This window comes from Ovis aries, chromosome 4, assembly GCF_016772045.2.
Source record: "Ovis aries strain OAR_USU_Benz2616 breed Rambouillet chromosome 4, ARS-UI_Ramb_v3.0, whole genome shotgun sequence".
NCBI classification, from domain to species: Eukaryota; Metazoa; Chordata; class Mammalia; order Artiodactyla; family Bovidae; genus Ovis; species Ovis aries.
Window position 1 is genome coordinate 32,662,063 of NC_056057.1, and position 13,748 is coordinate 32,675,810.

At 43.8% G+C, this 13,748-nt stretch overlaps 2 protein-coding genes across 7 annotated transcripts in view; one reads left to right on the forward strand and one right to left on the reverse strand.

Moving 5' to 3' along the window:
• Window positions 1–13,748, reverse strand: part of HYCC1 (hyccin PI4KA lipid kinase complex subunit 1) — a 216,582-nt gene that overhangs the window by 152,562 nt on the left and 50,272 nt on the right. The gene's annotated exons all lie outside the window — the stretch shown is intronic.
• The window catches only part of KLHL7 (kelch like family member 7), a 54,376-nt gene continuing 44,603 nt past the window's right edge, over window positions 3,976–13,748 (forward strand). For 2 of the 5 annotated variants that reach the window (XM_042248454.2, XM_042248455.2), the window contains exon 1: window positions 4,840–5,022. Coding sequence is in view for 1 of the 5 variants with exons in the window: in XM_004007786.5 (XP_004007835.1) it covers window positions 4,246–4,365 (120 nt within the window). In the remaining 4 variants the exon portion in view is untranslated. Of the gene's footprint in view, window positions 4,366–4,399; window positions 4,594–4,839; window positions 5,023–13,748 lie in introns of those variants that run through there. The other 3 variants (XM_004007786.5, XM_004007787.5, XM_042248456.2) reach the window with 3 other exon arrangements.

Sequence of the window (13,748 nt, forward strand, 5' to 3'; positions counted from 1 at the left end):
CTTTTGTGCCCTGAAGACCCACAGGGTCCTGCTCGGTTTCATGCTTACAAATCAATAAGAAAAAAAATATCCAAAAGGAAAATGAACAAAGGACATAGACAATATAGAAAATGCATGAAATAAAAAACATAAATGACCAATAAACATGAAAAAATGTTCAGTCTCATTAGGAATTTCTAAAATAACACGCAAAAAAAAAATCACTTTTTTGCCTGTCATATTGATAAAGGTTTCTAAAACCTAGAGTTCCACTGTCATAATGTTGCAGTGACAAGGAAAAGAGGAATGAGGTTTTTTTTTTTCCCTTTCCTGAGAACAAAGAAGATAAAACAGTGAGTAGGCCTGAACATTCCTAGATTCTTAACTTCTGCATGTCTTTAAGCTTGCTTTTCTGCCCCCTAACTCTGCAGGAGTTACAATTCACATTTTCTCCTTTGAGTCTATGCTAAATACATCCCCTATCTGGTGTTTACCCTTACAACACCCTTCCCCCTTAAAGTTACATATCCGAAAGGAGGTCAGAGCCACTGAACTGCCAGAATCAGATACCCGGTTACTGACACCAGTTTATGACTCTCTCTGAAACAATGCAAGAGGAAGTAATCAAGATCCTGTCACCTTTGCTCCTCATCACTGATCCTGAATGTGAGCCCTTGCCTTATATAAGCCCCTAGACTCCTCGTGGAGGGGGAGCACAGTTCTTGAGGCATGAGTCTACTGTATTCCCTTCTCTGCAGGCTGAGAATAAAAGCCATCTTTCTATTCTTCAAACTCTGTCTCCACATTTTTCATTTGGCCTCGGTGGGCAGAGAAGGCAAAGATTTTGGCTGGCAACAATGATCCAGATTTAAAGTTCTTTTTCAGGTAGTGATTCCAGCGTCTCCAAGACTGAAGTCAGTTTTCTGGTCTGCCCGGGATTCTTCCCTCCAGGTGAATGAGCCCTCCATTCATTAGTTAATCTTTACAAAAGAAACAAAGGAGGTTTTCAGACATTTAGAAAAGGTAAGAAACCTCAAAATGTCATCTACAACAGCAAATTATACCTAATCAAGTTTCAAGCAATAGGGATAAGTCATTTCCAAACACTTAACATACAAGTATACTTGAGATTTTTCTCTGAGAAGGACACATTACTTGTTTCCCAAAGTAGTATTCCCAGGGATCCTATTTCAGGAGAGAGGAGGGGGATGGTTTATAGAACTGGTTTCTGAGGAACACATTTTAAGAAATTCTGGATTAAATAACAATAGTTAATATTGTCAACTCAGTAAAGTGATACTCTTTGCCTTGCTCTGGCACCAAGCTGTTACAAGAAGCACACTGACTAAAACCACCCAACCTGGCCAGGCACCATAGTAACCATTTGCATTAATTATTTTACAATAGGAGGTCCTCGTAATGAACAGGGAAGTACCAGCACCAACCAGGAAAGTGAAGTGAAAGCCACTCAGTCGTGTCTAACTCTTTGTGACCCCATGGACTGTAGCCCTCCAGGCTTCTCTGTCCATAAAATTCTCCGGGCAACAATACTGAAGTGGGTTGCCATTCCCTTCTCCAGGGATCTTCCTGACCCAGCGATCGAACCTGGGTCTCTTGCATTGCAGGCAGATTCTTTATCATCTGAGCCACCAGGGAAGCCACGTGAGACACCAGGGAAGCCCCACCAACTGGAAAAGTTCGGGAAAGGTCAAAAGGAGACACCACTATGACCTCCCAGAATCCTTCTCGCTGACATCCATCTTGGCTGAGCAATGCACGCACCACCAGGAAGGATTCTGAGTCAGAATGATTGGCCAAAGACAACCGGGAAACTAACCCCGTCACCATAAAACCTGAGACTGTGAGCCACGTGTCACAGCAGTTCTCCTGGCTTCCCTTACCCTACTGCTCTCCACCCAGGTACCCCAATACAATCTCTTGCTTTGTCAGCACATGCGTCTCCTCAGACAATTCATTTCCAAGTGTTAGACAAGCGCCCCCTTTCGGGCCCTGGAAGGGGTTCCCTTCCCACAACGTAAGTATTTTTGCAAACCTTATAACAGTTCCATGGTAAGTTTTATTTTTACAGATAAGGAGACTTAAACACAAGAGAGGCTAAGCAACTTGTTCAAAGTTGGCAGTCTAGAGAGCGGCATACTTGACTCTGCATCCAGGCGAGCCTTCTGCCTAACCTCTGTGCTGTATAACTTTCATGGTCTCTAAGCTCTGAATCCTAAGGCTCTCCCATGGCCTTTAGTGTTCCGTGTTCTGCAGTGCGTGAAAGGACTTTTTCTGACATCAAGTAGAGAGGATGCTATTCCTTGATTCCTTTGCCTTATTACAGAACGGCATGCTACCTCATCGCCTACATTTCTGCCTTTGAATCCAGGATCCTTGGTGTCTTCCAAAGCCTTAGAGTAAGAAGACAGGTTTCTACTTCCTTTCAATTAAAAAAAAGTTTAAATATACTCATTCTTCACTTTTCTAGGTCATTTAATAAAGTAAACAAAAATTTCCTCTAACTCCATTAGGGGATAAATGGTTTCTATTGTCAGGGTCCACTCTAAAGTCTCAAATTACAGTTGATTCTTTAACAACAGGGGTCTGAACTGAGTACTGACAGAGTGATTTTTATTTTAATAAGTACATGCAGTACTACATGATCCACAATTGGTTGAATCACCTGTTGCAGAACCATGGATATGGAGGGTTCACTATGGGATTCTGAGCATTTGTGGATTTTGGTATCCCCAACAGCTTCTGGACCCAACCTGCAAATACTCAAGGATGACTGTCTTGACTAGTTAAAACAGAAGATCTGAGAACATTTAGATTAAAAAAAATTAAAAGGTACACAGAGGTATAAATGTCTTATTCTTTTCTAAGAATGCTTAGATTTTTTTTTTTTTTGGCTGCACCTTCCTCCACCAGGAATCCAACCAGCACCCCAGGTGGAAGCAGTGGAAGCGCAGTCATAACCATGGACCACCAGCAAACTCCCTTTTTTAAAGCCTTTTTTTTTTTTTGCTTAGATTTTTGTTTGTTTTTGGAGCGCCTTATAAGCCACTTGCTCTTTCATTTGAATTATACTGTATTGCTTTCTCCTAATCAAGAGAAAGTGCAATGCTTTGATAGTCAATTATTTTACTTAAAGCATGTTTCTATATATTCCTATATGCATGCATGCATGCTAAATCGCTTCAGTCGTGTCTGACTTCGTGCGACCTTATGGACAGCAGCCCACCAGGCTCCTCTGTCCACGGGATTTTTCAGGCAAGAATACTGGAGTGGGTTGCCATTTCCTTCTCCCATATTCCTATATAGACCTAGGTAGAAAATTAAAGGGATATGTATAAGTTTTCAAAATGTAAATTTCAAATAACCTTATATTATAGATATTATATGCTAGAAATAATATGATTTATAGTTACAAAAAGCATCTCATGAGTTCTATGATTACTCTGGGAAGCCTAATTGGAGATTTCTGGAAAAGCTGACACCTGATCTTAGTTTCAAACACTGAGAAGTAAACCAGCCTAAGCAGGCAGCCATTCCACATCAGGGAAACACCAATGGGGACTGTGTATCCTTGCTTTATGAATCCCAAGCAAATAAACCTTATTTTCCATGCAATAAACCTTAACTTGCAGTACGTGGTGGTCTCCTCCCATTTAATATTGAGCGCCTACAGCATGTCATCTTCTGATACGGCAACACCGACGCTGGTCCTTACGGAGTTTACGCTAACGGGACGCTCTTTAATGCCTTCTATCACCCAATTATCCCCAAAAGATAATCTCACCACGTCAGCCAAATTTGTAAAACCTGTCTTGGGCAAAGGGAAAGGAACGCGCAACTCTGGACCAGCTAGAAACCAAAACAGCGGCGCACGGAAAGGACGTTCGGCACCGGCCTCCAGCCGCTCGGAGAGGCGCGCGGCTCTGACGCGTAGGCCCCGCCCCCCACGCCTTCTTAGCGGCCCCGCCCCCTCGAGCCAAGTGCGCAGGCTCCTCCTCCGGGCTCCGGTTCTGCTGGAGACGCAGCCCAGCGACTACATCGCCTTACAGCGATCTTCTGAGCGGGTCGTCTGGCCTTGCCCTACTGCAAGGTCTGCGGTGTCCCCGCGCTTCCGCAGGCGGAGTGGTACAGCCAGCCACTCTCCCAGCCTCGGTGGTTTGGTGAACACAAGCCCCAGCGTGCCTGGAAAGTGCAACCCCTCGCCCGGCCCGGCGAGTCCCGGGCGTGAGCCGCGCTGACCGAAGGAGGATGGCAGCCTCTGGGGTAGAGAAGAGCAGCAAGAAGAAGACCGAGAAGAAACTTGCTGCTCGAGAGGAAGCCAAATTGTTGGCAGGTTTCATGGGCGTCATGAATAACATGCGGAAACAGGTACCGCCTCTGTGGGAGTGACCGTCGGCGTGGGGGAGGTGGTCCGGGGCTTGGGCCCCTGACGGACCCGGCTGAAACCCGCGCCCCGTGGATCACGACCCTCTTCTTCCTCTGTCCTCGCCCTTCCTTGCATTTTCGCACGCCGGCGAAGCAGCTGCTGGTGGAGGGTCGCGTTAAACAGCTCTCCAGCAGAAGTGCCTCGTTGTCCGCCGATGCTGTGGCTCCCAGGTCAGACTCCTAGGGGACCTCTCGGACTGGCGTCCGGCGTCGGGTATCGGTTGTATAACAGCTGTGCCCTAGTTATCTCTTTGTGAGCCGAGCATCCCTCCATTGGCCAGCCGTTTTTAGCTGCCGTGAGATCTCGTGCGAAGAATCCCATTGGCACAGCCCAAACCGAAGCCCTCGAGGAAGGGAGAAGCATTGCTGGCCCTGACATCAGCTCCTCTTAAATAAGGATCCCCGCCTCCCTTCTGTGTTACCGGGGTGGAGCTAGGAGAAGGCAGTCTCCTGTACGTGTTAATTTAGAGCAGAAACGGTCGTGGATAAATTCCGTGCCATCCATTAAGGGCCCCTTGCGCCTCTGTTACTTGAGAGGAGTCTTTGTTCTGTCTTTGATGTGTGGCGTTTTAGTGACAGTCTTCGGCACGTCGGCGAAAGGTGGGTTGTGAAAAGAACGGGTTTTAACGCCAAAGAATGTAGACCAGAGAATCTGTTTGTTTATGAATGCCTCTTAGACCAGAAAAGTCGCTTGGTCATTTTCCTCATCCTGGAAGCTTTGTTTGTAGAAATGTGCGTCCAGGGAGATCTGTGGGAATGTTTCAGTTTTGTGTCTGTGGTCCTGTTTTTCATGACAAAAGCAGGATGTGAGTGTAACTGCAAAACCTAGCTTGCTCATTTGGTGGTGCTGAAACTGCACAAACCAGATTGGGACTTGAACTTAATTGAGAGCATACAGCTGGTCTCCGGACTTTATTGAAGGTCGGTTTCTTTTTTCCTGCGGCTTTGTAGGATTAGTTCCTCAGGTAGGAATTGAACCAGCGCCCCCAGCAGTGAAAGCCGAGTCCTAACCTCTGGGCCTCCAGGGAATTCCCAAAGCTCAGTATCTTTGTCTTATGGTGGAAGGAATTCAGTGAAGTGACAGGTAAGAAGTGGATTTATTTAGAGGTGCACAACCCATAGACAGAATGCAGTCTGTCTCAGTACCTGAGAATGCACCTTGATATGGTTAGTTTTCCGGGCTGGATAATTTTATAGGCTAACGAGTGGGAAGATTATTCCAACGGTTTCAGGGGAAGGGGCAGAGATTTCTGGGAACTGGGCCATCACCCACTTTTTGGCCTTTTATGGTTAACCTCAGAAGAGTCAGGGCACTGGTGGGGGTGTCATTTAGTTTGTGCTAATGCATTACAGTAAGTGTGTGATGAGGCTCAAGGTCCACTGGAAGTCGAATCTTCCACCATCTTGGACCAAGTTGGTTTTAACCAGTTTTTGTCATGTCTTGTGGCTGCGCCACCCTTTTAAAGGTTGTGCCCTGCCCCCTTTCCTACCGTTTCTGTTCTGGTGGGAATATGGACAATAATAGAGGAATTTCAAGATTTTTTTGAAGATAATAATTGCTGGTGTCTTTAAGAAAACTCTGCTGGCATCTTGTTTTTGTTCATTAGCTCCTGACATCGTGCATGAGTGCAGTAGATGGCAGTGGGAGTGCATTTAAATCTTTCCTGGTCTTTGGGCTGAAGTAGCTGTGAATGCCTGAATTCAATATTTTATGTAACTTTCATGCATAAATTTACATGTAAACATTCATGTTCCTTTCATGTGAACCTTTTTTGTTTATGACACCACTGACATTATTGATGCATTTAACTAGTGTCTGCCTCTAACAGGTAAAAGAACCCTAGTTGACTAGCGCCCAGATTTGTTTCCAACAACCCTCCCATTCCCCCAAATGCGTGTTTTCATATGCAGACTATAGCATTGTGAAGCATTGCCTCATTCTGTAGATAGGGTGCAACTGGGCTGGAGCATCAAATGTCTGCTTGAGAAGGAGGGGATTGTCTGAGACTATGTTTAGCTTTGGGGGTTTAAAATTGATTCATAACCACTTTTTAGACTTAGCCTTAAGCAATATTAGTATCTACTTATTGTTACAATAGAAATACAGAATACTAAGTAGCAGGATTCTGTTACTGAGTGGGAAGGGAAAAATGGACGCTGGATGAGCCATCAGGAATTTCTTCCACAATGGCCTTAATCTGCCAGTTTCTGCTTTTCGTCGATGGCTTTGCTAACAGTTCTCCAGGAGCATTTTTACCAACTTCTTAGAATCCTGCATCTTTTGTTAAGACGTGTAGTTTGACTTTTGCAGTTGATTTACGTTGTACACGTATTGTCCTGTTTGACATAGTACAGAGGAGGCTCACCAAGGACTGACAAGGGCAGTTGATGGGAAGTGGCAGAGGAGAAGCTAGTGTAAGCTAGAGGAGGAATGTTGAAGTGAGAACCAGTTTTTAAATTGTCATTGTTCTCTGGTGAATACTTTTGTGTTATTACTATTTTTTGCATCCCCTTATGTCCTCATTACTTTGAAGATGGGATGACAAGGGCCCTTCTATACACACCCAGAAACATCCCTACAAGAATTGAAGAGCACTGTGAACTTAGAATTCCTGAATCCCAATTCCTGCTCTATCATTAAGTAGTTGTGCGATCTTAGACAATAGGATTTAGGTCATTCATCTCTCTGTGACACTTGAGTCAATCTGTATGTAGTGGTGAAAGGGGATGCTGCTGAGCCAGCTGCTGCTGCTCAGCTTTCTGTGAAGCCTTTTCTTCCATTATCCTTTCAGTCATTTCTGGCCTCCTGTTTTTAAGTAAACTTGACAATGAAGTGTAAGATTGACAAAAAGGATCCAGATCATAAATGTGCAGCTCAAAGAATTATTGCAAAATGAACATACCCCCTCCAAGAAAAAGAACATGACTAATACACCAGAGGTCTCCCTCTTATGCCCTTCTCAGTTGCTACCTCCTCAAAGGTAACCACTGTTCTAATTTCTGCTGCCACAGACTTGTTTTTCCTGCTTTTGAACTTGCGTACATGGAATCATAGAGCATACATTCATGTGTCTTGGTTTCTTAAAGCTCACATTTTGTTTGGGAGATTTATATATATTGTCGTTTGTTGCTCTAGTCCATCTTCATTGTATGTAGTTTGCATACATACAAACTTGCATGAACATTGCATGAACACACCACAATTTATCCCTTCTATCATGCTGGGTATTTGGGATTATTAAAACTAGTACTACTGTGAACATTTTTGCACATGTCTTTTGATGTGTACACACGTGCCTTTGTTGGGAAATACCCAAGAATAGAGTTGCTGAGTCACAAGGTAGGCTGCATTCAGCTTTACTCGGTATAGGGGTACAATTTCTGAAGTTGTGCCAGTTCACGCTTCAGCCAGTTCTGTATGACAGGCTTTTGCTCTGTCTTAGCCAGCACTTGGTATCGTCAGTCTCTATGACATTAGCCATTCTAGTGGCTGTATGCTGCTGCTGCTAAGTCGCTTCAGTCGTGTCCAACTCTGTGTGACCCCAGAGACGGCAGCCTACCAGGCTCCCCCATCCCTGGGATTCTCCAGGCAAGAACACTGGAGTGGGTTGCCATTTCCTTCCCCAATGCATGAAAGTGAAAAGTGAAAGTGAAGTTGCTCAGTCGTGTCCGACTCCTCGCAACCCCGTGGACTGCAGCCTACCGGGCTCCTCCGTCCATGGGATTTGCCAGGCAAGCGTACTGGAGTGGGGTGCCATTGCCTTCTCCGAGTGGCTGTATAGTAGCATCTTATTTTATTTGGTGGAGTGCCTTGTCATTTTTCCAACGTTTTGTTTAGGTTCACATTATCTGTTACACTAGAAAGGGGCTCTTCAAAGCAGGGCAGGGTCATTAGTCACTACTGCACGTACCCAGTGCTGATGCTGTTTGTTAATGCAGTCCAGAAGATCCTTATCAATTGAGAGATGTTTTGAGAACTTTGAGTACCACTATAGTTCAGTTTCCTCAGGTTAAATGAATTAAAGAATAATTAGAAAGTAAGAGCTTATGTTAAAGCCCCATTGAGGGTGAAGTGAGAGAACTGCAAAGCTAATTTTGAAGACTGGATGCTTGCTGAGCCGTCACCTCAGTTCTCTTACTATTATTAAAATAACTCACCCTCTGTATGCTCACTTCTCCAAGACTGTCAGTTATTACACATCGGTAATCCTTAGGGTCTCCTGCAATGATCTAAGCCTTCTGCATCAAATCCTCAATAATAGAAACACTTCTCAAGCACTTACTTTGGATATAACAGCCATTCTGCAAAGTGTTTTACAGGCTTTTCTCATTGAATTTTCATAACAACGCCCATTGACAACTCCCTATTATCCAGACCTCCCTGTCCTTAACTCTTCTCAATTTTCTCTTTTTGTCTGTCCGGTTTAGGAGATATCTCTCTCTCTTTGCTCTCTTTTCAGTGTCCCAAGCTTTCTTGGCCCTCTGTCCTTTTTTTCACATCCTTTGGGCAAACAGCATTGATGACTGTTCACCTTTGTGCAAGGCTCCCAAGCACAGCTGAAGAATATCCCATTACTGGGCAGCCCTCCACCGGGTGAGTCCTGACTTCACCTGGCCTGGCAGTACTACTTACTGGTGAGCAATCCCACTTACCTATTTATTTTACTGTTCTCCTCTAACCTGAACCCTGTATCCTCACTTTCAGTAGATCATCCCTCTTTTGACATCACAAATAAATATAAGTCATTAGTCTGGAACTATCTATCTTTCATCTTTCCACCACCAAATCTGTAAACTTGTTTTGGCACTTTTAAAAAATTCTGCTACAGTGACTAAGGCCATTGAAAGCCAGCACTTCCATCTGGGCCTTGACTTTCTCAGTACTAGTCTAATCAGAAAAGTTGCTGCACCGTTAATTACTCTATCCTTGTTAGGCATCATTAACTTCTCCTCTGCTGGATGCTACTGTCAGCATTTAGGCATGTTTTAACCTCTCTAGCTTGTAAACCAACCAATAAACCAATTCCACCTATTCTTCGTCTCTGTAGTTCCCTGTAAATACCTCTCTCCCTCTTTGGGTCACTGGTTATCTATTCCCCTGTTGCAGTTTGGCGTTTTAACTCATCCTTTCAGGTGAGTATCTGTTGAGAATCCATTGTGTGAGACCTACTTAACATAAAATGGCAGGTACCAGAGACTGGTAAAAAGCCAGTGTGACTGGAGCACAGAACGTAGCGGGAGGATGGTGAAAGATGAAAATGGACAAGTTGTTCGAGATCTACCCGGGTACAGCCTCATAAGTCAAGTTAGTGGGTTTTGCCTTTTCTCTGATACCCTTTCACATATATCTGTAAGAGGAGGAAGAGGTGTTATCAGTTTTTCTTTTGACCGAGATGATTGACTGCTCTGTGAAATAAGTGAATTAACTCAGTAGTTGCTGACACACCAAACAGAAGTTCCCAATGAGATGGTCCTTTGGACAGAGGTGAGAGCAGCAACAGAAATATCAGTGAAGTTGTTGTTCAGCCACTAAGTCTTGTCCAGCTCTTTGCAACCCCATGGGCTGCAGCATACCAGGCTTCCTTATCCTTCACTGTCTCCTAGAGTTTGCTCAAACTCATGTCCATTGATTGAGTCAGTGATGCTGTCTAACCATCTCATCCTCTGCCGCCCCCTTCTCCTTTTACTCTCAATCTTTCCCAGCATCAGGGTATTTTCCAGTGAGTTGGCTCTTTGTATCAGGTGGCCAAAGTATTGGAGCTTCACCAAAGGTGATATATTCAAGAGATTTAGGAGGTAAGATCAACAGGTTAGGCATAATAACCATCCTGTGTGGTTGTGATGACTAAATTAGACAATCAAGATAACTTAAAACAGGACTTGATAATGCATACGTTCTCAATAAAAGTTGGCTGCTTTTTTTGCTTTTGTGAAGGTGGTGATTGATTGAATGCGGAAGACTTCTGTACGGATGTCATTCATGATCCCCAGGGTTCTAGAGTGCATAACTAAATGGATCATGACACTGTTTACTAAAAGAGGAGATACTAAAAATGGACCACGGCTTTTATTTTTTGGATTAAGGCTTTGAGGATAAGGTAATTTGCATTTTAATTGGTTCACAGTGCTGCTGAGACATTGAGGTATCTGAGTGGACAGGTCTGGAGAATTGTGGGTTAAAAATACGAATTTATGAGTTACCTGCAGATAGAAGATAACTTCACTGAAGCTGTGGAGAGTTAAGAGACTAGGATAAAGGCTGGATGGGGAATGAGCCTGTAAGGAAAACAAAAAAGGAATGCCTGGAAGAGTAGGAAGAAGGTGAGAGTTTTGAGACTCAGAGAAGAAATTGTTTCAGCAAGAAGATGGCAAATTTTGAAGCCTATGAGAAGTCAGTAAGACAAGAACTAAAAATGCTTGTAGGATGTAATAACAAAGAGGGGTTTATTGACTTTGATAAGGAGACGAATGGAAGTCAGATTAGTGTGAGTAGGATATCAGAAAATGGAGACAGTTCATTTGAGAAATTTGACCCTAAATGGAGACAGGGAGTCAAATGAAGGCTTTTGATGTTATTTGTTTAAATGGGAGACGTATGTGTGTTTAAAAACTAGTAGGAACAATTCATTTGAGATGGAGAGGTTGAGTTCTTATGAGACAGAACGGGTAGTTGATAGATAATTCCTGAGATGAAGTCCGAATTAGAGGTGAGTAACCTCATATGGAGGAAGGAGGATGGTTCCCCTTCCATAGGACTAGGAAGGAAAAAAGGGTTGGTAAGTGTGTAGGTGGGTATGTTTGGAATCAAGAGACTGAGCGAGTTTCTGTCTAGAGAATTTGGGGAGCTTACTGCATTCACTGCAGGCTGGAAGCTGAGCAGGCCTGGCAAACAGGGGGAACAAGGGATTCTTTGGTAACTAGGCTGCAAAAACCCCGGAGTCAAGGTTACAATGCAGGGACAGTCTTGACGACTAGCTCGTGCCACCATCAAGACGTCTCCATCTCCCCACACTCTGCACTATCATTCCATCATTCACTCGGGTTTCAAAATTCTGGAAGTAGGTGTCTAATTGGCTGGCCTTTGATTGTTGGCCAGATTAGGTCTTTGCTAAGGAGTGAATAGAACTGTCTGACTTACGGGCTCCATAATGAAAGGCAGGCTCAGAGAATTGCCCTCTCTCCAGGATAGTTCATAATGAGGATTTTTTCCCCCAGAAATGAGAGTTTGAAGTTCTAATAGGAGGGGGAAATTGGAAGCTAGATTGCCAGAATCCACAGATACCCACTATGACTTCTACCTTAGGTTGTCCAATACAAACATGCATGCTCTTATTCTCATTCCTATAATTAAAAATATGTATATATACCACCAAAATTTTTTTCACTTATAGTGTCTAACTCCAGGATCACTTAGTGATATCCATTCCTTCTAGGTCACTTTAAGATCCTAAGGGCTATATATGATAGTTGATGGTTTATATGATCTTGGAGGGGAAGGGCAACTGTTATGTAAATATTTTATAAAAAAGAAAAAAAGTAGAAGCCCCGTTCATTGTTTATCATGGTTTATTAATTGTATTTGTGACTTCTTTCTTCACTGGCCATCCTATTCTTTGTCTTTAGCCAACCCCTCAAGTTTCTTTACCTGATGGGGTGGTGACCTGATCTTTTCTTCCTAGATATCTTGAACCTTCGGACTTCCCTGTATAGGATTACTTTAGTCTTAAACACTAACATTTACCACAACATTTGGCAGCATCAGTGTTACCTCTGGGATCTGATTTTATGTTACTTAAAAGCTGACTGAGTTAGCCTGTTACTGTTGGATGGATGCTGGCAGAAGACACGAGACTCCTAGGTCAGGGGCAGCAGACTTGGCTAGTCGCTGCACAGCATCCCCCACGTCAGCGTGTATGCACCAGTTCCCCTTGCCCCAGAAGTACTGTGAGGGTGACGTGGGGGGGCCTGGATGGATATCACACACACAGTGGGTTTGTGATGGAGCTGAGAGATGAACAATGAGTTTAAGGAATCTGCCAATCTTACAGCAAACCATAGACGGGCTTGCTTTTTATCCTGGAAGGGAGACGTTGTCTCACTGTCATAGTCACTTTCTGCCAGCAAAACCCTGAGAAATGGGGGCTTGGATAAAAAGCAACAGAACCTTGCATTCTTGGCATGTCCAGGAACTCGAGAACCGTAGAGGATTGTCTCTCCCAACAACCAGAAGGAGTCCAGTGGGGGCCCCTTGAGTTCCAGTCATCTTTTGTCTCATGGAGAAGAATAGCAATTTTTTTTCTTGACGGCCAGGATCAGGCACCTACCCCGCTGTAGTAACTTTTTACCCAGTGGCATGAGGAGGCCAAAATGGCCAGGTCACAGTTTTAACTTTGAATTTTGTGGAAATGCTGTTTTATCACTCGATTAAATGATTCTTTTTCTGGGTCCCCAAATCTCTAAACTGCTACCAGAACCCACCTCCAGAAGGACTAATTGCTGAGATCAGAAACAAAAGTTTTGTAAATGAATCATTAAGCATATTAGTGAGGGGAGCCTCTGCCATACCTTGGTTGCCAGGCTAGTTCTGGCTAGAAACCATTTTGTTTATACAAATTAAATGAAATCAAATCACTTGAAAATGGATTCAACTGCTTAAAGAAAAAGCTTTGAAAACCACTCATCCAACATTTTTCCCAGAAAAAAGAGTAAACGGCGTGTGTCTGTCTCTCTGTGTCTATGTGGTACTGAGAACAGAATATTTCTGATCATACTTCTCTTTGAGTTCACATCTCTCTTCCTAATTTTACCCAACAAGAGCGAAGTTGCTAGTAAAATTAAATTAGAACAAAAGACATTGCTGTTTTACTAATGATGAGATTCCTCACATACTTCTGCTTGAGTTCCCCATCTGCTCAATAGGACAGGTAAGATGTGTCTTACAGTGGACTCTGTATGCTGGACTTGGGCCCAGCCATCTTCCCCACTGCCCCCCTTGCAGGACACATGAATATTCAGATTATAAAATTTAGATTATTGGAATTTACAAGGTGTTCTTCTCAAGCAAAGCCTCGTCTTCCAACTTTATTTCACTAGAGAAGCACTGCCTATGGGGGATTACCAGGTAGTTGCTCATCTGTCACTAGGGTGTTGTATTATGTCTCACTTGGCTGTTGATCTTCAGATAAACTCCCTGAGCTGAGATCTTAGAGCGGTGAACCGGGCACCAGCGCTCTTCACAGACGTTAAGTGGACACAGCAGTGTGAGTTCGTATTCCCAGGTTTGGCTTATCTTCCAGGTGCTCTGTTCTGTCTCAGATGCTGACGAG